Raw genomic sequence first — 27,669 nt, 5'->3', positions numbered from 1 at the left:
ACTCTTAAACTTAATAAAAGTGGAAGTATAAGGCTCTGTAATAACTTTAAAAAAAAAGAAAACAGAACAAAAACCACCAAAAAACATGAAACAGCTATACATTGTGAAAAGCTGCCTAACAGGAAGCCAGAAAGGCAACTCTAGCCTGAGAATCAGATACCCAGAAATACCGACTGTACCTAAGTAACCTGTCCTACCACCACAGGTCTGTACAAATTACTTTCCCAAATCTTTTAAGATTGAAACAAAATGTTAATAAGATTGAATAAGACTGAAAAAATTACAACTCTGAAATAACTATGAAAAATAAGCATTGTTTATAAACCTGCACTCTTCTATAGCTGAGTCCAATATCCCATTCAAATTCTTCAGTGCTGAACTTCCTACTGCCTAGCTGTGAATTTTGAGCTATCATAGGACATGAAACCATTAGTACATACCACTCACTTTTATCAAACATCTCTGAAGTAATTTTGTCAATGGTTAGAAAATACATTTTTTAACAATCAGACATAACAGGAGCTATTTTTTCTGCATTTATAGACATACAAGAAAACAGTAAGTCCTAAACCTGTGAAAGGAATATTGAAATTCAAAAAACAAATACCCATGAACACTCTTTAAGGTTATTTTCCCACCTCTCTCTTTTCCTTTATCTACTTAGTATTACTGGAGTACATTTTGAAGTTAGTTTCAGCAAACAGTTTCAATTTGACATTACAGGACACACTATGACCATCCTCAACTCCAAGTCTATTAGAGTCAATAGAAAATCTCCCATAACATGTTTTTTCAGGCCTCGATTGCTTAGGCTGTGTTTGGAGATCTAACACAAAGACAACGTGGCAGTAGCTATGTGATAATGTTATATACTCAAAAGAAAGTTATAACTACACCTTGATAAATTTGACTGCTGCTAATTTGAAACAAAAGCATTCTATCATGACTAAATGATAGAATTAATGACTTTTTAAAAAACTAAAAATCGGTAGTTTTAAAAATATTATATTAAGCTACTATATTAGTACAAAAACTATTCATACTAACACTGAAAAGAGCTGTACATACTTAAAAACCACAAATTAAGTATCTACCAGACTGACTTTTGCTTGGTTTATGTAAGGCCAGTAATCAGTTCATAAAGTAGAATCATTACTCGAGTAGGTAGAAAAATTGAAGGGTGAACCTCTGATCTTAACATTTTCACTGGAGGTTTTGCCATTTATTCCATGGCCATTTTATTTCTACCTGTTTTCAATACAAGTATGCTGTATCTGAAGATACAACATGCTAAACATACAGTAATTTAAGGTGTTTGTAGAGCCCCAGAAAATGGAACATCTGTTCTTCCCAAGGTACTTTGCAAAAACACAGAAGAGTGCACTTTTAAAACCTACTGCTAAATTTCTAAAAACCCACAAATGGATCAAGTGTAATCACAAATTGCTGGTAGCTATCATGAAATCAATATGGTTCTTTTTACTGGTGCCCACCAAGAACTTACTTTATCTCCATGTATACACTGTAAAAAGGTCTTCACCTGTTTGTAGCTTTTTTAAGGGCTCTCGCCAACAAAATCACAGTCAATAAAATATTATTCATGTTTATTTCCATCAAGGTGCCTCAGTATACCTAATTCTAAACTTGCAAAAGTATTTAAATCAATTTTGCAAAAATACCAAACTTAATTTACGCAGAAAATAGTCACTATAGGTTACTGTAATAATTCCTTCAAGTTTCATAATTTTCTTCCTCGAAAACCTAGGAGTTGAGCCATAAAATTTAACTATGCATAACATCTACATTTTCTGACTCGGCAAGCCGAAAGTTGTCTTCATTCCAAGTGAGGGTGTCTTTGTTTTAGTCTTTTCTCCTATTGACATGGATATTTATATAAATATGTATGCATAAACATATGCACGTGTGTACAGAAATTGGCATCTATATATTAAGATACAGTTTAATATATGCGCATGCAAACATTAATGTGCCGTCAGAAGTTTCACTTCAGTCTATGCTAGTCAGCAAGAGAAACCTAAAGGCTTGCAGGTAACAAGTCAAATACATGCTCATCATTCACAGTTACTGATATGAATCCCTACTTCAGTTCACTGCGCTAAACCAAACTGCATATGAAAACTTGCAGTACTGCTGGAACAAATACTTTACTAAGGAAGTACAGCACAAAGCAGTAATAACGTATACCTCAGGTTACCAGAGCTTTTGCGCTGTGGAGAAGGGCCAAATTTGTAACAGAAAATACAGGTGCTATTAACTATCCTTTTAACATAGTGAGATTTATTACAATAACAGTACTTATCAAGTATTATCTTAAATATCCCAATTGCCACTGATTTTCTCTACTAGCAAACAAACATTAACCTGATTTAATCTAATGACTCATTTAGAAAAAGAACTCCATACATTTCCAAAAATCTCCTACAGAAATCATCTAAAACATTGAGGTGATTTCAAGGATATGGGAAAGAACTGCACAACTGCTTGCTTTTAGTTCTAACAGATGACTGTAAGATTATAAAGAACATTTGTTGATATCTCTTTGAGAATAAATAACTAATTCACAGAAGCAAACACAGAATGTTAACTCAGTTGAGTGATTAATTACATTGTATTTAAAGTTTTATGTAATCTCTTTGATTAAAAAGCCTTATGCAAGAATTCAGCCAAATCAGTATCTTGTTGACCATCACAAGCAAAAAAATGCTTTTAAGTCAGATGACATGGATTCTTCAAAATATTTCCCTAATTTTCAAAGTGCATTGATAAATAAAGATCTGTCCCTCAACTTCAACTATGTAACAAATAAAGCTACTGTATAATAAGAAGAAGCTATAATTCTCACAACCAGCATTACCTGCTTTCGCAAAAGTCTCTATCAACAAAAAAATTAAATCTACAAACTCACTATTTAGTAAAAGCTTGAGTAATAGCTTCCTTTCCTTAAAGATTACACATGGTAACCTTTGGATGTTTTAACCAATAATTATTAGAGATGGGCTTAAACTGTAAATGTTCTGTCTAGACATTAAACATTCCCAAAGTTTAAGATTACCTCTATAGAAAGCTCTATATTGAACCTAGTAATATACTATCTATACTATATTCTTTTTAGAAAATAATTTTCTAAGCTACTTAACAGGTGTTACTGTTATCATGTACATCACCATTAAAAAAAAAAAAAAAGGAAAGAAAAAAAAACATCCAGCTTCAAAAACATTTTGCTTGGTCAGTTATCTCTGTTTTTACCCTATATACAACTGAGCTTTTCAATTCTTCTGTGAAACCTAGTCCATCAATACATAGCTTATGTCTTTTCATAACAAATATACCTTCAAAAAACCCAATATTTCATGACATCTAAGCCTGCAGGAAAAAAAATATTCTGTATCATAATCCATTAATGTAACAATTATATTTTCAGGCTCCCATCACCAGCTATTAACAATTAAAATTTTAGTATTTAAGAACCCACATAATACAAAGAACAGAAATTCTGTTCCTGAAGTTGAATGAAATTTACTTTTTAGAAGAACGAACTGGAGGGTAAATACACACAAGGTCCTATAATAAAACGTTTCATTTTGCCCAATGGTTGCCTGAAGCCTATAAGAAAAAATTGTAGGCAATAGAAATGGATTGACTCTTTTTTTTTTTCTTTGAAAGGCAACAGTACATTTTATAAACTTGCTAGTTAGTATCAGCCTGTGAATTTATCAATTATCAATACACAAATCTTAATTACAGTTATTATACAATTAAAACATCATTTTCCAAAGAAACAAACAAACAAAACATTTCCAGGTTTTCTAATCCACTTGTGACTAAATACAAGATTTTTTTCCCCTACCTGTAGCAGCATTATCTTTTCTAACTCTGAAAAAATTAGATTATTTCCAGTCACATGCAATTGCCTACCATAACATTGTTCAATGTCAAAAAATACAATTGAAAGATAATGGCAAGATTTTGTGAAAGTTTAAGCTGTTAAATTATTAAACTGTTGCATACATAAGTTTAGTGGATAATGGCTATGCATTCTATATCTTGCAGAATGTAAATGTAGCTATTAGCGTGGAAAAAAAAAAAAAAAACAGTTTAAGACTTCAGTTGAGATAGAAGAAAAAAAGAAGAGAAAGACACTCAAGAAGCAGAAGTCTTCACACGGAATAAACCAGAGCCAAAAAAAAAAAAAAGGCGGGATATTTGTATAAAGTATTCTGAATGTTAGAAAGAAATTCACTCTCTTGTAGCAATGAGGTCTTGCTTCTAGATGAGCTTAGGAGTCAAGGAGGTTCTGTTGCATCCACCAGAACAAGCTAAAGCAATTTTAAACCTGGCTTAAAAAAAGCTGTTCAAACCTATTTACTAGGGATGAATCTGATATAGCCTGGCCCTGCTACTCTAAGAGACACATCAGGATCCAACAGAAAAAGCTACATTGAGCTGTGCTCTGGTAACATCTGGCACATTGGGGCCTCAGAGGCTGATTCACACCAGGAGTTATATGGACACCAGAGCAACCTTTGAGTGGCTCCGATCTGCACACTGCACCCGTGGCTTTCAACTTCCCATTGTTCAGAAACGTGAACCTGATGTTAGAGTCTGGAAGATGGTCTGCTCTGAGTAAACTAGGTTTTTGGTGGTTCCCTTTATTCACTGATATCAGGGTTTTATACTTAACAAACATGTAATCCATCCTATAATGATGGAATTAAAATAGAAATCAAATAGAAACATAGGTCTCCAGTGCCATTTTTAACTGGCAAAATATAAATATCCAACCAGGACCTGCTCCACCTGTACTGTGCAGAGAGAGCATTCAGCTATATTGTGCAATTACTGTAAGGAGACATAAGTATTCTGGGCCTTGGTTTTATACCTTGTTCAAAACATCTCCACTACTGAAGCCTTGGGTTTACAGCCATAACAAGGCACTGGCTCACTGCTAATACAGAGAAAAGAGAACCCACACCTAAAAGGAAAATATAATTTAATTTCACGGCTGTTTCCTCTTCATACCAAGCATTTCTTCCTGATACTAACTGACATTATTAAGTGATAATCTATAATCACCTATGGCCATATTTGACTTAAATTACACGGATGTAAATCCAAAATATGCCTAGTTTTCATAGACATTTCTTCAACTCAGTGTTAACAAATATCCATACTTCATCACCTTATATGGGTTCAGATTATTACTCTAGTTACATGAAATAGAACTAGAACTAGTGAAAGGGTTAACCACTATTTCTTATGTAATTAATTGCTGTCTCCCTATATTTAACTGCAGTTATAGAATGACTAAAACGTCTAATGTTAACAAATATAAAGCACGTTACTTATAATAGTGCACCTGTTTTATTCTTACTGTATATTGATATAGTAACATTCATATTGCACTTTCAGGCAAAAAGGACTGGACTTATCTAGAATATTAGTAAATCTCATACAAAAATAGAATTGAAATATTTGGAAATCCTCTGAATAACATGCTGACACATATAATGATGACAGCACAAGAGCACACCCATCTTCACAAAGAATTCAGCAATATACTTAAAATATATGTGTTTTTCTCTACTAATTTAAGGGAAATGCAGGTCTGAAACTGTAGGGATAAGTAATGAGGTAAAACAAACCTTTAGATTAATGAAGCAAGTTAGTTTCCCCAGGATCAGACTTTGTTGTTTAATTTTTACTGAAAATTAAGGCTGCAGGCATATGATCACAATTCTCAAATAAAAATAAAAAACTATTTAATGGTATTAGTAACTATTTATTTTTTTGGAAATTAGTCGACAACATGGAGTTAGAAAAATAATTTAACAAGGTCTACTAATTCTATTAATAATGAAAAGCACTTTAATACGTATGTTTCTATGGCCACATTTATTGTGTCTAGAATACAGAAAGATGTTAAAACAGTCCCAGGATTACTAGCTAATATGAAGACCAGGGATGGTTTTGAAATTGATATTTAGAAAGAACAGCCAAGTCTTTTCAATTACAAATCATTCATTTCAATTTCAGCCACAGAAATCAATAGGCAAGAAAACAGATCTCTTGTCAATTAGGACTACTTCTCTAGATCTATCACTTTGACATATCTTAGAAATTTTCAATTGACAACACAGTATATCAGCCTTAAACTAAATTTACAGAGCAATACAACAATTTAAACATGACACTATGTTCAAAAATTTAAACCTACAAAACCCTCAAGTTATAGAGTTAAGACTAGAGATATATTCCCATTACGACCACGGGTCTGAAGAGTGATCTGTCGTTCGATTGCACTATTGTCTTTTTACAGTTTTGATATTTCCCTCCAACACAAAGGAACCATAAGCATTTTATAGTACAACCTTTAACATGGCTGTCTGCCATACACTAACAAAAACATTGCTACTGTACAATGATATTTAGTGGATGTCAGACATATTCTGTACGCTTAAATTCTGTTACCTATCACGGCACTATATTTTACTGAAATCTAGATATTGCAGCTTTCTCACTCATAACACACAGTATCTCCTTGCCTCTCACTTCCTTGAGTAACAGGAAATATGTACATCTAGAAAATAACTACTTGAAAAATTTAGTTGTTAAATTTAGCCCTTCTCCAGCACCTTGTAGAAAAAGAAGTAGAACTGAAGCCTTAAATCATCCAATTAAAAAGCCCAACTTCAAAAGACCCTAACTTCCAGGGACAACTTCTGCACGGTTAACACATTAGGACAATTTTACCTGAAAACAGCGTATATGTCAGCCCAGCATCACAGGTGTGAATAGCACTAAGGTACCATATTAAATTACAGTAGCCTTTAAAAAACAAGACAGCACTTTTCTACAAAGGAAGTTACGCTAAAGACAAGGGACTTCTTTCCGAGCAACTCTAGGAACTACATAATATTTAGGAGTATCCAGAACTTCTCCAGAGGCTTTTTGAGGCCTACTCAGGGAGTGGTGCTTAGTGCAAGACAGAGTGGCTCCTATTGACCACTGTATTTTTCTACGTATTTCAATAATCAGACGTTATAATATTTCCTTTTACATTACAGGAGAGCTTGAGGTGCCCAAATGCTCATAAATGTCAGAAGAAATAACTGTTTAACTCCACTTTCTAACTATGGATTACACACCGTCATGCTGAAGGAAATGAGGCACCTAAATTCCCCTGAAAACATGGGCCTTAGTAACTTAAATCTCACTGCTTTCAGAAATAGCTTTTTATTTCTAACATTGCCTACATGCTTTTGAAATGAGGAATGACTCTATAAATAATAAAGCAATATTTGAATACAAATAATGAGTCAGACATTCCTCACCCTTTTTCTCTGCTTTCCAGATACATTTGCATGATATAAATTGTATTTAAAAGAACAAAAGCTTAAACGTGAGTTGGTTTGTGGGAATACAGAACTGCAAAGGAAGTATTCATGCAGCCACCCTGAGATTTTTTTTGAAGTTTTTTATCTTCGCAAAGAGCAGTAAAAATAACATGCAATTCAAAGATGAACCATGCACAGCAAATTATGCAAAGATGGTCGTGGGTCAGTCCCAGGATACATCTGCCCCTATATTCTGCCTGTAATGATGACCAATACTGTCCTGTACCAACAGCAGAGCCCAAACCGTCAGGTGTAATAGCAACAAGTATACCCTTTACTTTTGGCCTCTACAACATCTTGTGACAATGTGTAGAGTATCACAATGCTTGACAAAAATAGTTTTTTTTTTTTCTATCAATCCACCATCTGGTAGTCAATGGAAGTTCCTTAGTTCTTCAGTAGGAAAAAGAGCAGATAACTGTTCCCTGTGTTTCCTCCATGCGATCAAATATTTTCTAGAGCACTATCCTATCATTCCTTAGTTATTTATTTTCCAACGTGACGAGCCCTGTTCTGTTTAAACTCTTGATTTCTTACCTCTGATTATCTACATTGCCCTTCTCCGAAGCTTCTCTAAGGCCACTGCATCCTTTTTAAGATGGCATGACAAGAACACAAAATTCACATCTTCATTCACTATTTGACATCTGGTAACTGTTAAGGATCAAGTTGACTTTTTCAGAGACCAATCCACAATGGTTCCAGAACTACTCCTGAATTTTATGTATGATTAATCTACAGTTATCAACAAACTCAGTCGTTCAGTACTGTTAAATCCTTCTGCAACACTACAGACTTCTATACTTCTTCTTAGACTTCTTATAGACTTCTTTCAGTGTGAATATCTGTTTCCACACTGATGTTTCAATCTTTTTTAGCTGAAAGACATTCCCTCTTAGTAGAGAAACCCAAGTATGGTTTATTGATCAGATTTATCTACACCTTTGACTCCTCTGTATATCTTAATACATTTATGAGATATGACCTGCCTTCAAAAGAGCCATGTTGACTATTCACTTCATGATCATCCAAAAGTTTATCTATTCCAGTGACTGTTACAGCTTGGCTTTGATTGATTCACCAAGTGTGGGAGTGGGATTCAGTGAGCTGTAGTTCCTAATGCATTTCAAGGCTTCCTAGGGTCCTGTTTAAAAAGGATGGGCAGTATATGACCCCACATTCCAGTGCAAGTGAAGCCAATGCTTGTGAGTAGTTACATGCCACAGTTAGGAGTTCAGCAGTTCCTTGTTTGAGCTCTCTTCAAGTTTGGTCTTTGCTAATTTTATAATATTCGTTTTTCTGGTTTGCTCTGCACTCATTTCTTTTGACACTTCTGTTTGAGATGCTCCTTCAGACTCCTGTCTCCTCCTTCATTGAGAACATCTGCAGTGTGACACAGCCTCCCTTGCAGGGAACACACGAGTTTTCGAAATACTTGAAAAACTACTGGTAGTTTATAGTTTACTCTTCCATTTTGACAGGACTTTCACTTTTTAAGGGAGGTTGGGGATTTTGAAGAACCCTCTTACAGTCTTTCTGAACCTCCAATGGAAGTAAAACTATTTATGTTAACTGTTTGTCAACTATTTGCCTGTCACACAGATTTACAAAACCCAAAATCTGACAGTAAATTCATGACTGAAACCAATGGCAGATCCTGCTACTAAATTATTTGCATTGAGATAATTCCCCTAGCTCTTCAACACAGTAATTTCTTACTTTGAAAGCTACTGCATAACAGTCCACATGGTTCATTACACAAGCAGTAGGGAGTCCCTCCTTGAGAGGGTGAAGAACAAAAAATGGCATCCTAGCTGCATTTTGCCTCTAGTCCTTGATTTAAAAAGCTGATGGGAAAATTTCAGTCTAATTCTAAAAATATAATTAACTCTGACAGTCTAATAAGAATTTTAGAAAATTGTTCTTTTGAAAAGCATATGAAGAAAAAATATTTTTTGCTCTTATCTCTGCGGTAAGTAAATATTGCGCTACAAGGCACTGTACCTGTCTTCATCTGCTATAAATTATATACATATATATGTACACACAAGTTTGATCAGTGAACATGTGCTTAATTTGTTCCTGGAATTGAAAAGCTGTTCAGGATGGGAAAGTTTTCAACATAACAAAATGTGGTCAAAGCTTATTTTCTTGTAAATGAGAAAAAGAACTGGAGGATACATTCAGCAGCTAGCACGTTCAGAGCTCATAGCAGGCGACTATGAACTACATCTGTATCTTTTTATCTGAAGAGTTTGAAATCACCAATCTTTGTGGAATCTTGGAAAAAAAAATACAATCAATTTTCTACTGCTTACAAAGAGTGTCCTTCATCAGTCATCCCCTAAAGGAAACAATATGCCTGGTTTTTAAGATTTCTCATTAACAGATAATTACACTTTTTTTCCAAAGCATTATTGACTGTATCATGATTGTGTTCATTTTTTTTTTTAAGGAGATAATTTATTAAATAATAATTACTCTAAGATTCTCACAAGAAAATAAATTTTAAAAATTCAGTAATGGTACTATATATGACTTTTTAAAAAAAATTAATCCACATATAATAGATTCTATTAATTCAAATTAATGTTTACGTTCCAGTGACCCTTAGCAAATTCAGATTAGAAAGCCCAACAGCACAGTAATAATGGATGAAGTTGATTTATTATGTTTTCCTATTTACACAATTTCAGCATGCTCTGTATTGTTCATTAATTTTTATTGGTGATAAAATTCATATAGGTCCTTATAGTTTTTCCTTTACATAATTAGCAAGTTCCCCATTGCAGACGTTGTTCTTTGAATATGCCTGGTTTAACCATTATTCACAGAATCACAGAATCGTGTAGGTTGGAAAAGACCTTTAAGATCATCGAGTCCAACCATAAACCTAACACTACCAAGACCACCACTATACCATGTCCCTAAGCAGCTCATCCAAACGTCCTTTAAATACCTCCAGGGATGGGGACTCAACCACTTCCCTGGGCAGCCTGTTCCAATGCTTGACAACCCTTTCAGTGAAGTAAAATTTCCTAATATCCAGTCTAAACCTCCCCTGGCGCAACTTGAGGCCATTTCCTCTCGTCCTGTCACTTGTTACCTGGGAGAAGAGACCGACGCCCACCTCTCTACAACCTCCTTTCAGGTAGTTGTAGAGAGCGATAAGGTCTCCCCTCAGCCTCCTCTTCTCCAGGCTAGACAATCCCAGCTCCCTCAGCCGCTCCTCATAAGACTTCTGCTCCAGACCCTTCACCAGCTTCGTTGCCCTTCTCTGGACACACTCCAGCACCTCACCGTCTCTCTTGTAGTGGGGGGCCCAACACTGAACACAGTATTCTAGGTGCGGCCTCGAACCCTACAAGGGACAATAATTCCAACCCTACAAGGAGCAATAGCTTTTTCAGTAAAATTTAAGGGCTTTTTTGTCAAGTAGAAAAGAATCTGTTCAGGAAAGGCTGTTACGCTAGACACCTGCTTCTTTAGTCTGGTGTCCTAACAAAATAGCATTTAAGTGATTATGCTGTCTGATTCATTTTAAGCCTATTGCCTAGTTTCAACCAAATTTGACCAAAACCAATCCAAGATACAAAGTTCCTAAAAGTTCCATGAAAATTACAGCCATGTAAAGCAAAAAGACCTACTAACACCTGCAGAGACGTAGGAAGAGTTTCCATTTTGCACATGTATGTTCACTGCCCACTCAGGCTAGCTGTAGCTCCAGGATGTGCTCTCTCTTATCCCAGTTTGAAATGCCAGAAAGTAGAAAATAACACCAGTGGTGCTGAGGCACCGTGGGATGATTGAGGGTCATTGTGCTTGAGGTGTTATCACAGAAAAAAGGACATGGGTTTGTTGCAGGAAATGAATATTTGTAGGAAACCAGCCTTCATCAGTTCAATTGCTCATGAAAATACTTGTAATATGTTGTAAATCAGGTTTGAACATGAATTTCTGTTAAATTAATATAGCCCCTGAATTCAAGTTGTAGCCACACTCAGCTACATCCACAGTTCCGCATTTTTTTTGCAATTCTATTAAGTAAAAAATATATTAAGACAGATGTTATTGGATTATAGGGATCAGTACTATTTTCAATTTCTGGACTTTACCGTTGTACAGATTTCTATTATCAGAATCCATTCTCATCTCCAGCTGAAAATGTAGGCTTAATAGTTTTGTCCATGTGTTGCAGAAATGAAAAGAAAAATTTCTGAAGCAGTGCAAAAATACTTATGGTATCGAAAAAATAGAAAAATTTGAACCTTGATGAAAATCCTATTTTCCAAATGTACTTTAACAATTTTCCCTATAAACATAGTGAAATAAAGTGTAACCTGATATGCACATGATCAACTTAGTTCATGCTTCCTTCAAGCATCCCTTTTTTCCCTCTACAACCTCCCAAGATGGTTGGCCTGATCAAAAATACTTTCCCACTTTGATGGGACAGTTTTTGTTAGCTTCAATGTGCTTAAGGTCAGACATCATTGTACAATGATACAGAAAAATGCTTTAGTATGTGCTTAACAAACAGACTGCACTCCACGGAAGTGCTGAGTGATGAGGACAAGCTTATAAAGACTGTTACATCTCAGTTTAAACTACAACTCAAGCTAAATAAAATTGCTAAAATAATGTCCTGGTAAAATTGTACAAGTATTTTAGCAGTCAATTCAATTCTTAGATGGAATTTGTATAAATATTTATTTCATGTTATTCACCTGTTCTTCAGAAATATGAGACATGGCAGAAAAATAAGATACGGAAGAACAACAATACAACTGATACTTGTTGACATAAGAGCAGATGAAAATGGGAGACTTTCCAATAGAAGCAACATGTACTCCCAGCAGCATCTTATAGATTAAAATGGGAGAAAAAGCACATACAAAATCAATAGCATTGACCAAGAAGAGAGTACATGAAAGTCTGGATATGTGTGTACAAGCCTGTAGTCATTTATTGTTACGCATCTCTGAGTATGTATGTATATATAAACACAGTATGGAGGGCATGATTCCTGTATTTAAATTCCAAATATATAAATTCTAATAATTGGCATGACTTCATAAACAGCCTCAGAAAATTTAAAGAATACAATGGCCAAACCAAAAATCAACACTCTTGCTAATTTAACTACAGAACATTGGAAAGCAGGTTAATCCAAAAGTACAGTTGTCTAAATTTTAGTTTGCCTTTGCTTAAGCAATGTTTCAATGGCATAAAGTGATTTTTCTCTTTCTGAGTGATTTTAAAGAAAGTAGAGTGGTCAAACTAGAATGTTCTTTTCCAAAGATAAGCAAAAGGAAATTAGAGATTTTTGCAATTGAAAATTTTAGTTCAACAGTGGATCATTGATTACAATGAAATAATTCATATTTTTATATATTTGACCCTGAAAGAAAAATAGGTCAAGTAGAGCAACATTTACTTCAAAATGACATCTTAATTAACTATGACAAAAGACATCAGCTTGTCTTTAAATAAACTAAGGGAAAAAGGAGGTGTCCTCATACACTTAAAGGTGCAAAGATGCCCAAGTCATTTCATCAAACAGATGAGACCCTCTACAGACAGATAGAAGCAGCCTCCGGTTTGCAGGCCCTGGTCCTCACAGGAGACTTCAACCACCCCAATACCTGCTGAAAGGACAAAACAGCAGGACATAAGCAACCCAGAAGGTTCCTGGAGCACATTGATATCTTCCTCCTCCAAGTGCTAGAGGAGCCAGTGAAGAAAAGGTGCTCTGCTGGACCTCAAACTTGCCAACAACGAGGGACTTGATGGGAATGCGAAGGTCAAAGGCAGCCTTGGCTGCAGTGAGCATGAGAAGGTGGAGTTCAGGATCCTGAGGGGAGGAAGGAAAGTAAAAGGCAAGCTCACTACAGCCTAGACTTAAGGAGAGCAGACTTTTGCCACTTCAAAGATATCCTTGAGTCCCATGGGAAAAGGGGCCCAAGAAAGTTGGTTAATATTCAAGGATCACCTCCTCCAAGCTCAAGAGCGCTCCATCCCAACGAATAGGAAATCAGACAAAAATGCCAGCAGGCCTGTGTGGATGAACAAGGAGCTCCTGGCCAAACTCAAACACAAAAAGGAAGCATACAGAGGGTGTAAGTAAGGACGGGTAGCCTGGGAGGACTACAGAGACATTGTTCGAGCATCCAGGGATGAAGGAAGGAAAGCTAAAGCCCAAATGGAATTGAATCTGGCTAGGAATCTCAAAGACCAGAAGAAGGGCTTCCGTAAGTACATAGGTGACAAAAAGGCTAGGGAAAATGTGAACCCATTGCTGAATGAGTTGGGGGACTGCGTTACACAGGACACGGAAAAGGCTGAGGTACTGACTGCTTTCTTTGCCACAGTCTTTACTAACAAGACCAGCTTTCAGGAATCCCAGAGACCAGAGGGAAAAATCTAGAGCAAGGAAGATGTACCCTTGGTGGAAAAGGATCAGGTCGGGGAATATTTAAGGTGGACATACATATGTCCATGAGCCTTGATGGGATGCACCCACAAGTGTTGAGGGAGCTGGCAGATATCATTGCAAGGCCACATTCAATAATCTTTGATGGATCATGGCAAACGGGAGAAGCATCCAAAGACTGGAGGAAAGCAAACGTCACTCCTATCTTCAAGAAGGGCCAGGAGGAGGACCCAGGGAACTACAGGCCAGTCAGCCTCACCTCAGTCCCTGGGAAGGTTATGGAGCAGCTAACCTTGGAAACCAATTCCAGGCACATTAATGACAAGAAAATCATGAGGAGTAGTCAGCATGGATTCACCAAGGGGAAGTCATGCTTGACCAACTTGATGAACTTCCATGATGAAATGACTGGCCTGGTAGATAAGGGGAGAGCAGTGGATAGTGTCTACCTTCAGTAAGGCCTTTGACACTGTGTCCCATAAGATATTCATAGAGAAGTTGTTCATGTATGGACTGGATGAGCAGACAGCGAAGTACATTGAAAACTGGCTGAACAGCTGGACCCAGAGGTTGGTGATCAGTGGCACAAAACCTAGTAGGAGGCCAGTAACTGATAATGTACCCTGGGGGTCAGTATTGGGTCCACTCCTGTTTAACATCTTCATTAATGATCTGGATGATGAGGCAGAGCGTACCCTCAGCAAGTTTGCTGACAACACAAAACTGGGAGGAGCAGCTGATACACCAGAGGGTCATACTGCCAGAGGGACCTTGACAGGCTGGAGAAATGGGCTCCATGGAACGTCATGAAGTTCAACAAGGGGAACTACAAAGTCCTTCACCTGGGGAGGAACAAACCCATGCACCAACATATGCTGGGGGCCACCCAGCTGGAAAGCAGCTTTGCAGAAAAGGACCTGGTGGTCTTGGTGGACACCAAGTTGAACATGAGCCAGCACTGTGCCCTTGCTGCAAAGAAGGCTAACGGTATCCTTTGCATTAGGCAAAGTATTGCCAGCAGGTCGAGGGAGGTGATCCTTTCCCTCTACTCAGCTCTGGTGAGGCCACACCTGGAACACTGTGTCCAGTTCTGGGCTCCTCAGTACAAGAGAGGCATGGACATTCTAGAGTCCAACGAAGGGCCACAAGATGATTAAGGGACTGGAGCATCTGTTCTATGAGGAAAGGCTGAGAGAGCTGGGATTGCTTAGCCTAGAGAAGACAAGGCGTGGGGTGCATCTCATGAATGTGTATAAATATCCGAAGGGAGGGAGCAAAGACCACTGAATCAGGCTGTTCTCAGTGGTGCCCAGTGATGGGACAAGAGGCAGTGGACACAAACTGAAACACAGACAGTTCCGTCTGAACATCAGGAAACCCTTTTTTAGTGTGAGGGTGACTGAGCACTGGAACAGGTTACCCAGAGAGGTTGTGGAGTCTCCCACTTTGGAGATACTGAAAAGCCATCTGGACACAGTCCTGGGCAACCAGCTCTAAGGTGGCCCTACCTGAACAGTGGGGTTAGACAAGATGACCTCCAGAGATCCCTTCCAACCTCAATGATTCTGTGATTCTGCCCTATAGACTACAAATGACTTCGTCCGCTTCTGAATTTCACAAACAGGGCTGCAAACTAAGTGGTAAAGGTGATTAACTGGAAAGGTTAAGGAAAGAAAGTTGCCTTTAGAGGGAAGTTGGAAAAGAGCAACAGGTATTTTGGAAAGGAGAAGGAAAAACATTTATTGAATTAAAACACAGCTGCCATTATAGATATTAGCATCATACTCCTTCACCTACCCCATTGATCTGTTACTATACCTCACTCTAAAATGCAAGATAAAAAATTTAAAAGAAGAATCATCCATGTATGATAAAACCAAGAGCAAAACACAAAAAGGTTGAAATTAGTTAGTAACCATTGAAGAGATCCAGCAGTTAGTCAGAAGAAAGAGAATGACTATTGTTCCCTGAGTGACAGCTATTTACTCCACCTTACAGATGAGCCACACATAATATATATCATTTTTCCTTCTGGAAAAACTCTGCCAACCATCTTCTCTTAATACCACTTTAACAAGCCACAGCTAGTAATATCAAATTTGTCTCCAGTCCAGTCCGCAAAATGCCTTTATTAAAGTATTTCATTAATGTAAGTACCAAGGTTGACAGCATGACAGTATTTAGTTTTTAAATTGGCAGGGATAAGTTATTTTTCTTCCTAAAATGTCATTCATTTGGATATTACTTTATATTACACTATACACTTGCTAACAACTGACTTTGCATAATAGAAAACCAAAGGAATAATTTCAAATGAAACAGGAAAATGATAACAAACAGATCACATCCAAAGCAGTATGAATCAATTCACAGTTATCAAATAAATATCTTAATTGATTTAAAGGAAGCTCTATGGTCATGTTCTCTCCACTGACTTCTATATTCTGCAGATCTCATCTTCTTGCTAGTAATATATTAACACAGAACACTGCTAAGTAATGCTGGATAAGTCTGTTGCATTTGTCATCCTACTTAAAAGAAACTGTTACTGTAAGCAGATTTGTAGGAATAAATTTTACAAATTCAAGAAACCAAGCAAACAGAAATCCTAGATCCAAATATCCTGTTTTACCAATCTGAGATTACAGAATTAGGCCCTACATCTCGTTAAGGTTAAAATTTGGCCCTACTAAGAATGCAGATATCAAGGGTTTGCTCAAAAGTACACATTCAATAAGAAAATAGCTTTTTGCAAGCTGGACAGATTGAGTGGTTATTTCAAACAACTGAATTAAACCAAGATAGAGAAAAGTTAAGGTGGATACCAAAAATCTTTCCATTAGTCAACTCAGGATATAGAATCATCTTGGAAGATTGTAAAGATGAAAGTTAACAAAAAATCAGTATAGTTTAATGAAAACCATGGAGAACCCACAGCTGGGCCCAGTGCTGCTTAATATCTAAGTGATATCTAAGTGATAGAGTAATATCTCTAAGTGGTCTGGATAATGGGATCAAGCGTACCCTGATGAAGTTTGCTGATTATACCAAACTGAGTGGGGAAGTGGACACTTTGGAAGGGAGAGCCACCCTGCAGGAAGACCTGGATAGGCTGGAAAAGTGGGCTAACAAGAACCTTATGAAGTTCAAGAAGGACTAGTGTAAGGTCTTGCACCCAGGAAAACATAATCCAGGAGTGCAGCAGAGGGTGGGATCTACACGGCTGGGAAACAGCTCTGTGGAAAGGGATCTGGGGGTCCTGGTGGACAACAAGCTCAATATGACTGAACGGTGTGCTGCTGCAGCAGACAGATGACAGGATGCTGGGTTGCATCAACAAGGGCATCACCAGCAGAGATACAGAAGTCATTATACCACTCTACTCAGCGCTTGTCAGGCCATACCTGGAATACTGTGTTCAGTTTTGGTCCACACTATACAAAAAATGTGTGGACAGGCTGCAGAAGGTCCAGAAAAGGGCCACAAAGATGATCAAAGGACTAGGAAGCCTGCCATATGAGGAAAGAGAGAACTGAGAGAACTGGGTTTGTTCGGCCTTGAGAAAAGAAGGCTTAGGGGACACCTTATCACCATGTTCCAGTATTTTAAGAGTGGCTGCAAAGAAGATGGAGACTCCCTTTTTACAAGGAGTCACATGGAAAAGACAAGGAGTAAAGGGTACAAGTTACTCCTGAGGACATTCCGATTGGACACAAGAGGAAAATTTTTCACAATGACAACAATTAGTCATTGGAATAATCTCCCCAGGGAAGTGGTGGATTCCCCAACATTGGACACTTTTAAGATTCTGCTGGACAGGGTGCTGGGCCATCTTGTCTAGACCGTGCTTTTTCCAAGAAAGGTTGGACCAGATGATCCTTGAGGTCCCTTCCAACCTGGTATTCTATGATTCTATGATAACCAAGTTAGGGAATGGCAATTTAATAACTATTATTCTGCATCCCTAGAAGGGGCTTTCTGGCTGCTGCTGTTGATGTCACTCTCCATTCACAGTATGCTCAAGTAAGACCAGGTACAGAATCACACCCTATAGACATGAGCCTGGGCGTTTATTTGGGTCGAGGAAGCTGGAACAGGCCTGGAGTTTTGGGGAGATTCTTTGACTTTGTTTTTGCAAAGATTACTATAATTAACCATTTAAGAAAAAAAAACATTATGGAAAGGTGTCTAACATTATGGCATCATTAGATAAAATAGCTGTTGCATCTAAAAATAATCCAAACATTTTCATTAAACTTCAATTCAATTAATTAAATTAAAATTCAATTAATGTGTCAATGAAAAATTAGTTGCCAGGGTTTTTTTTTTTCATCTCAGCCACTTTACATAGGTAATTTACTGGCAGGGACAGACTTTTTCCCTCTATCTTCATCTGCAACACAGTTTAAGATATCAACTTCTGAGATCAAAGTTAACACAAATAATGTGACAGTTAAACTGTAGTATACTTTGCTGAACAGCTTAAAATCAGAGCATAAAATCTCTTCTGTTTGGTGGTCTCCTTAAGGTCATTAGCATGATTTGTGATGAAGCAGGAAATTAGGTACTGGGTATTTCAATATTGGGCAGAAAATTTAATTCCACTGTTGCCATAGAGCTGCTTTATCTCCAACAAACTTGTAACCATAGTAACTAGATTAGAAAGTATTCCTCAAGTGTTTAAAAATGCTTTTATTCTTATTAATGATACCAAACACTGAAAAATAATGGTAAATTCTTATTATTTACCAGTTTTCCAAGGTATCTGCTGCTCACGTATGATTCTTCTAAAAGATCTTAAGTAAACAGAAGTATTTTAACAGGCTTTCCATTAAAATTCTGTTAGCTTAAAGAGAACAAATGTATTCTGTTGGAATTGTTTATGTGACTATCAATATTTTAAAAAAACCAAGAAGTTTGAAGAGAGACCTTTCAGAAAAGGAGATAAATTTGAAGTGCTGTTTTCACGTAATGGTTTGTTAGGACATCAAATACATATTCTTTAATGAAAATTAATATGCTGTAGTTTAATAATTCATGTACTTGCATCGAAAGCCCTTTAATTTAATGGAGTGCTGTTCAATTCATTACATTCATTGCTGAGGTAGGTTGGTATTTTTCCATGAAGGTCAGAAGTGTGCCATTCCTTCATGCAAGCTGTGAATTTCATCAGATGTTAAACTCTGACATCTCCGACGGTCCATCCAGGTCCAAGTCAGCAGGGTATTACACATTTCCAAGAACACTAGAATAGCAGGAAACCTCTAGGTGTCTGTTCTTTCACGATCAGAAGCAGCCGTATTATGCAGCTGTGATCATATATTTATCAAACTTTGTATTCCCTCCTCAGTACTTCTGTTGAAAATTAATTCCTCTTCTCTGGGGACTAGAAACTTTTCTTCTAATCTTCCACCAAAATTTATATCCATTAGTTATTATGCCAGTATTTTCCTTTCGCTTAAATCATTACGCTCACTCTGGATTTACAGAAAACACTGTGCTAGGCTGAACAAATTGAGCTCAGACATACATATTTCTGCGCAATCTTACTGTACTAGTACCATAACTTGATTTTTCTCTAATATCAATCTTTTTTCTTGCTGGATTAGAAAGAGCTTTATTTATTAAGACTGTCTTTATTGCCTAAGTGCTATTCATCAATAACACCTCCCCCCCCGCCCCTTTCTGTACATCTTTCTACCACTCTTTGCTGCTTGTTTATGGATCCTCATCTGTGGACCTGTATTTTACCACACAGAATGACAGACAGGCTTCTGCATACATTAGCCGAGTGCTCTCCTTATATGCCATCTGACCTTGATGCAAGAAACTAGAACTCCTTGTACCTGAGTGATTCCATCTACTCTCTGAAAAAGGTCCTCACCCTGCAATGCTTCCCAGGAGCCAATCATTCCAACATCTCCCTGATGGCACCACTTTTTCAGCTGTCACTGAAATATTCTTGCCTTCTGGACAAGTCTTCCTGCTGATGACCACCTCCCCATTTCTGAGCATACTCTTTGGCACAGCCTGATCATTACATCTGATGTGGTGATGATTTGAAAACAACCAAACAGATATTAAAAAATAATTTTAAAATTGCACTAGGTTTTTCCTGTAGAACTCAGACCCACTTCTAATTCGATAGTAAGAAACACGTTCTCTTGCTTCTGCATTATTTTCCAAGAACTGAGATTCAGATCTTTACCAACTGAGAAGTTGGTATGGAGACACACAGATTTCTGTCTTGGTGTTGGAAAAGCTTTTAGGTATATCTCCTCCATTCTGCACATCATTCTGTTCTCTGTCAGCGCACACCATTATCTTCCAGACTTGGACACCCACCCTACCTAGGTCCTTTCCCTCCTCCATTTGTCTTCAGACTCTCTCCCCCACCCCCTCATTTTCTGCCTAATTTTCCGGTAGAATAAATGCACTTCTTAATTCAGCTTTTATTTCACCATTTCTCTTGTTCTTCTGTTGTCTTTCACATTTCCTCCTCTAATATACAATCCTTCTCTCCAGGTTCTCTTCAAAGGTTGGTGGATCGCGATCATCTCTCTTTACACTTCTATCACCTTCTTTTCAAACTTTTGTCTGAAGTTTGGCATTTTTTCCAGCTGCATCTTTAGTATTTAACAGTCCTCTTGTGTGAAGCATATAATTTATCATATATAAATAGCTTCAATCAGATAGCCACTCAAAAATAATAAGCTTCCAGCAGCTTTTCCATCCAGTCATCTTCAGTTTCCTCCCCTCTTCAGGTTTTTTCTATTGCTGCATTAACAGACAAGCTGTGTTTTCTCTTTGCCTTAAATTTACAGCTCAGAGGAGGAAAAAAAAACAACCCACCTCCTCATAGATCTTAAAGATTTCTATCTTGTTTGCTAGCCTGCGCCACTTTTTCTCTTGAGCTTTTGTTTAGGTCAGTCCTGCCACCTAATTGTCATTTGGCAGCTAACTGTTCATCAGCCCAGATCAAAGGCAGGGAGTATATATGCACTATCTGATGCAAAATATCTGAACAAACCTCCTCTCCTTCCAAAAGGACAAAACAGCCAAGTAACAAAGCAACAAATTCTCTTACTGGCAAAATATAAGGTTTTGCTTTTTCTTCATTCAGCAGTTTCCTACAAAGTCTCCTGTGTACCTCTCTCTGTCTTCCAGCCTTCACTGAGCATAAAAAGTCCTACCAATTTTTACCAGGCCACTCATGGCTTCCAGATCTTATGTGTCAATAATTCAAATATTCATTCTTATGGAGGATAATTCCTTTAAATTAAAGAATAGAATCATGGATTCATCATATGTTCATCGATAAAATCTATAGCAAATCCTTTCAGCCTATACTAAAACACTCTCTCTTTGCACATGTCCTTCTCTCCTAATGTCTGGAAGAAGATCTGGAACTTAACCATCTCCACAACTACCTTCCTGCAGTTTGAGCTCTGCATTAGTGTAAGCATTAAACTTCAAAAAGTACCATCATGCAGTTCATCACCACAGTTAAAGTGTGTCTGGAGGCTGGCATCAAATAGATGCATAGAACCACCACTCTTAAGTTAGTCTTAGAAAACATTTCCATAGCTTAGTGGCGAATAACCTATCACCATAATTACAAGATAATCCTGCATCCCACTGTTTTGTACTTCATTTGACTTGATGTGGACAAATAAACCGGAAAAGTAACATATGGAGAGAGACTAAAAATTGAATATCATATCCCTGTGCTATATCAGCAAGAGCTAAACAAAACACATCAGTAACAGTCAACAGTTGTAGCCTGGGCCATCTGGCCACAAAGGCCCATATTACCAAGACTGTATTAAAATATTTTAATCTTACTAGTTTCCCTCAGGAATGAAGGATAATATGCAAAAGCTTAAATTCTGCTAAAAGGTGAGATTCCTCTACCTACAAGCACAGCACATCTATGATAGTTATTTAATTAAGAGATACCCTAATGAAGGATGTGCAAATGGCAAGGCAATAATCTCATTCCTAAGTGGGTATGCTGAAAGCCAGTAATAGCACAGAGAACAGCCTCTACACATGTATTTCCTTGTTAAGCTAAATACTAATTTAAATATTTGTTATTAATTAAAACAAACCAAGTTTTTCACTTTTCTAGTGCAATACCTCCTTCCTGACTTATATCACCAAACCTTAATGAATAAAGTCCTCTAAAATCCCCATTTTCTTGTTTATGCTATTATTTCCTAATTGTGAAATAAAATGTAATTAATTGTTCTCCCGCTGCCCTCCTATTTTTGCACATCTGCCCTGCTCCCAAGTGCTCCTAAGCAGCTCAACTGTTGGTGGCTGCTGCAATCACTTCCAAACAACCTTGTGCATTTCCAGGCAACATAGCATGGGTTGGAAAGCAAGAGGCAGTCAGGACAGATGAATAAACTACACTGCTAATTTGCTAAAGCAGATGAAAGAAAGCGAAAATAACATACTCAGGGTGCAACTGGAAACCTAACTTTTGTGTGGACCTCCAAACCGGACCAACATGACGGTATCAAACAGAACTAGTCTTATCTGAAATTGTCACTATCCTATATTTCATTCAGTCAGGAAAGCTTTATGTTCCTGATGAGCAGAAAATGTAACATTGCAGTAACAAAGATGAAAGGAAAACAAAAGTTGGAATTATTTTTCACACAGGAAAATGTATAGTTATTCCCTCACACACACATATTATTGTATTGGAATTCCTTGTCCCTAAATGATTTTATTGCTATGTTTACTGCTATATGTGAATAAAATATAAACTGCCCCACTGTGCAATCTCAGAGATTTGACCGCCCATTACAGAACGCCCATTACAGAGGAGCTCAGAAGGACACTGCTCAAGGTGTTGGGCAGACAGGGTGAGCCCTTGTGAGCCCCTGCACTATGAGACAAACCCTGCTGTTCCCATTGCAGCAGACCTACACAAGTCCTCAACCCTGACTTCTGGCAGTTACATGACAAAAGTTTGATCCCAAATCTGCTTTCCTTTCTTCTTCCTTCTCATTTTTTAAATTCTATTATAACATGCAAATTATCCATTCTCTGTATGTTTTCTCTCTTCCCCAAAACACTATAGAAACCACAGCTACTAAATACATCTGCAATGTCCCTTCACAGTGATTACAGCAGACCAGAGACAGCAAAGTTTAATTTCAAGAGAAATTCATACACATCAGAAGCTGTAATTCATCAGTCCATGTAGTGGCCTGTTGAGGCTTCTGAAGATAAGCCCCAAAATATTGTGGAAGACGAAATAAATGTGTTTCTTACGCCCCACAGAAGTGGCCAACTAAATGCATTTTTGCAAATTCATGAGGCTACCTAGAGTTCACAGTAAGCATCTAAAGTTAAATGAGACAGATGATCAACTTTTTCTACAGTTTGTGGAGGATCTGAAACAAGTACATTAATTGGGTGTCTAAGGCTCTCTAGATTAGTACAGACTATTCTATTTCTGAAGACTTCATGGCCTATCTTATGAATATCTGTGACATGTCAAAAAGACCTAAAAGAATTGCTTTTATTTCAAGCATTGACTCCTACTGAATTTTTTAGTTAGGGAACAATAGACTCTCTTCCCTACCATCAGTATGTCTGAGGCTCCAAACCTTTTTATTTATGCTTTGTTAAGTACTCAGTTGCAAATTACTGCAGTAGACCTAGAATATGTAATTTTATTATTTTAAATATCTCTAATTTTTTTGTATCACTTGACACATATACACTCTATGTTACTACTTGCGATAACCAAAATACTCATGTCTAGATACCTAAATTAGAAATATACTGGAAAAAATTATATTTAAAGACTTTTAAAACTGCTGACAGCTCAAAGTATTTCAAGGTGCTGATCATTTGCAGTTCCTATAATTGAAACATTAGTCAACGATAGGTATCTTAGGGCCTTTGAAAAACAGACTGCCAGATGCTTTTACACTTCTGTGTTTGTACATCACTTAATGCACTTGTGATCCTTGTGACTAGCATTTCAGGAACGATAACAAATCAAGATGACAAGATGCTAGGAAAACGTTTAAGTACAAATAGGACCTGATTCATCTCATTCTGCTTAAGGAGCCTCAGTTACCAGGACTAGCATTGTAAACTCCCAATAAAAATACTTAATTAAGGCGCTTCTAGAGAGCAACTCAGACTACCTCAGATTTAAAAAACTCAGTGTTCACAAGCAGTAGGAGTGGAAGGGAGCAGGGAGAAATAAATCAATAACAAAAAAGAGAAAGATAGATCTGTGTATAAGTAACCTTTTTAATTCTCTCACTGCTTTAAAATTGCACAACAGAAGTCCTAAAAATTAACTATTTATCACTAACATATTAACCAACAATATTTACTTTAGTTATTGATCATTAATTCTCAAACAGTGAAATGTTAAGGGAAAAGTTCAGAACTGGCTTTAGAAACTTTAGGACACATTACAAAATACTTCAGAAAGATAGAAAAACTTACGGAAATTTATGAGATCAGTATAAATTATTGATGGGGAAAGGGGAGAAAAGTAAATCTTCATAGATTATTCTTTCTTTTACTGATAGGAAAACAACCTTTCCTAATTATTAAAGTAACTGATTAGGTGCCAGCTGGCTAAATTACACATTGATCGTAGAGTAAAATTCTGCCCTCAAGCTGTGCATTTAGCTCCAGCGATCATATCAGTGGGAATTAGGAACAGACTCCACAGCTGTATAGGCCATCATGTCATTAACACGCCTACAAAAGTCAGAGCGATGCATAGTAGTCCCTGTTTCAAAACCACCAACATGCAAAATATATTAATGTAATTACAACTTTCGATGCCTAAATGGCCATTTGAACAATTATTGGTATTTTAGTTATAGTGATTTAGTACATGCAAGCTGTACATCTGAAGTTCTGGGAAAGTGTCTGTTAGAACTCTCGTCTATCTGGTTGCCTGCAGACACAAGAAAAACTTTCCACTTCTTTGTCAGACCTTTGCAAACAACAAAAAATAAAACCAAAACCACCTGCAAAGACTTATTTTGTCTTTGGACGCTAGAAATTAACTAAGGAATGAACAAAAAATGGTTTTACATGTAATGCCTTATGAATTCCTTCTAGGTCTTGAGAATAGAAACAAGATAATCCACACTATGCAGTAGGATATTCTTCAGAACATTCCTGGCCTAGATTTCAGCCCCAGTCTAACACACAGATACACGGGTGGGCAGCAACCTCTACTGAAGATAGCAGCCGCATGAAAACATACGTCTCTGATTAATGCTTTTTACCAGAATGTATGCTGTTAAAGTCTGCCATGAATACAAAGCCGTTTTCATCTGTCTACACAATATAAACAGTGAAACAATCGTCTCTGTTCAGTTTTATGTTTCTTAATTTTGCCTGGGATATTACTACCAACATGATAGGCATTACAAAATTTTAAGAGAAATAGATCAATTACTTAATATCAAAATTCAATCCAGTTCTTCATTGACTTACCTTGCCAACAGATCGGGGGAATGGTGGTCTTTGATTTTCAGGAATTAATATTGGAGTTGCCAAAATAGCCCTTTTTTGTCTTGGAATTCCAAGGTTGCCTTCTATCTTAAAGATTTCCTAAAAAAGAAAAAGACCAATTACAAAGACTTTCAAAATCATATTCAGTCGTTATTTCCATTCCCTGCATCTTTAGGCAAAATTAACATGAACTACAAGATTCTAGGTTTTGTCCTATACGTTTTCCAGCAATCACTGATCACATATGAAACTATTTATTTAAATCTGTCAGGTTATTCCACTTATTACAGTGACAGTGGACAGGCCATATCCATTTTGTATTCCTGTAGACTAGTTTTAAACCTAAGCGAGCGTGCCTACCATCCTAACCTGATGACTGCTTAAATCATAAATCTTAAACAAGGTCTGGATTACCTCAGATACTTGCATGAGACCTGTAAAAAGCCACACTTCAAATGTCTTACATGATTTTCACATCTCAAGTTGCATCTATACTCCGTCACTTCTCAGCCCAGGCTTTTAATCAAACAGAACGTACAGGTGAATGTACTGAGACTATCCCCAGCTAATGAACTCTCAATAATAAACACCAAAAGCTTGTAACTTAAAAATAAAAATAGACACCAAAACCCAAGTGTAACTTAGTATATCAGCTAGTAGGGTTTTTTTGTGTTGGGTGTTTTGGGTTGGTGGTTTTGGTTTTTTTTTCCTTAGAGGAAACCTCATGCTACTATATCAGAAAGAACAAAAGTAGAAGTGTTTTATACACAAGCCTTCCTTTTCCTGCTGCGTTTCTGAAGTATTTAGTTCTAGCTGAGCTTCAGGCAATTCAGCACTTTATGAGCTACAGCAAACTCTTCACAGTGGCCTCTGGCCCCTAGAAAACTCTGACCGTCACACCTTTGCCTTCCCTCCCCTTCTGCTCTCTGATCCTCTCAGCGCTCTCTCTGCATGAGCTGCGGTTTCCCAGAGACTACCCCCTTCCTTTTGCTTCCCCCTACAGTCTCTGCAACTCTCTTCTCCAAGCACAGTTACTAACAAGGTCAAAAACAGCCTCTCCCCATCTCCCAAAGCTCTCCCCTTGATCTCTGATCCTCTCGGTGCTCTCTCTGCACGAGCTGCAGTTTCCCAGAGACCACCCCCTTCCTTTTGGTTCCTCCTAGTGTCTCTGCAACTCTTCTCCAAGCACAGTTACTACTGCCAAGGTAAAAAAGAACCTCTCTCCATCTCCCAAAGTTCTCCCCTTGATTTTTTTTTTCTTGGGGGGGCGGGGGGACGGACGGACACAACCCATAAAACCAAACCAAACCAAACAAACCCCCAAAAAACACCAAATAACCCCACCAACGCATAAATTTTTACTGTGTTGGGAATTGTGAAACAGAAAAAGATTTAGATCACTACCATTCATTCAGGTTGTCATGATAGTTTTACAAAAGAAATCATAGGTTGAATTAGATGTCTAATTCCAATAAGGCAGTTACATCCTACAGATAACACTTTTCTCTGCTCTCTTAATGCAGAAACTGCAAAAACCTAAGTTTCTCAGTCAGTTCTAGAATCCATGCTGTTGTTTTAATAGCTGCTACTTTATTACATAGGAAAGCTTCATCCCTAGGCTGTATTTTCATAAAACTGCAAAGCTGAATGAGTTTTCTTGGTGGCACATCCATCAGTCAAGAAGTCCACAGGCTGCTCCTGCTGCCATCTGTTTAGGTACCTCCCATCTCATGAATCTATCACCACCAAAACACTGCTCTACCTCTACTAGCTTTAGCATCACTTTTCAAATTTGACAACAGCAGCAACGGAAACTCAAGCCTTCAACAGTCAGCTTTAGACACGATTAAGTCAAAGAGCAGTGGAAATCATGCAGAGAATCCCTTCTCACAATTTTGCCAATTTTCATAACTTTTTGAGCCTCACCCTGATACAGAGTTCCCATCTCTCTCAAAGGCTTTGCCACTTCTAATCTTTCAGTCTGTGGGCCACTTGGGTCCCTATTTTTGTCTTTCAATTCCCCTCCCAAAAGAATTTTCCCTAATAAAAAAGCATGAGAAAGTTCAAGATAAAAACATTTGAAGTGTCAAGCAAAAAAGAAAGAGCTGAATTCTGTCCAAAGGCAAATGCACAGAGCAGTAAGCTTTCAAAATCACTTACACTGTAAACACAGCAGACAGTTTGGCTGCCATGTGTCTGTGACATTTCTAAGGAGAGTAAAATTGACTACCAGTATGCCCAAAAGGAAATAACAATTCTTTAGCTCAGCAGCAGCAGTGCTCAACTGATCACAATTTTCTCTTGTGC

General features: G+C 37.4%; 1 protein-coding gene across 2 annotated transcripts in view; it reads right to left on the bottom strand.

Moving 5' to 3' along the window:
• The window catches only part of CDH13 (cadherin 13), a 520,188-nt gene that overhangs the window by 287,942 nt on the left and 204,577 nt on the right, over positions 1-27,669 (bottom strand). For both annotated transcript variants that reach the window (XM_075510904.1, XM_075510905.1), the window contains exon 4: positions 25,345-25,461. In XM_075510904.1, coding sequence (XP_075367019.1) covers positions 25,345-25,461 — 117 coding nt within the window. The remainder of the gene's footprint in view (positions 1-25,344; positions 25,462-27,669) is intronic.

The sequence above is a fragment of the Mycteria americana genome, chromosome 8, assembly GCF_035582795.1.
Source record: "Mycteria americana isolate JAX WOST 10 ecotype Jacksonville Zoo and Gardens chromosome 8, USCA_MyAme_1.0, whole genome shotgun sequence".
Classification (NCBI taxonomy): domain Eukaryota; kingdom Metazoa; phylum Chordata; class Aves; order Ciconiiformes; family Ciconiidae; genus Mycteria; species Mycteria americana.
This window is presented reverse-complemented; position numbering and strand designations above follow the sequence as displayed.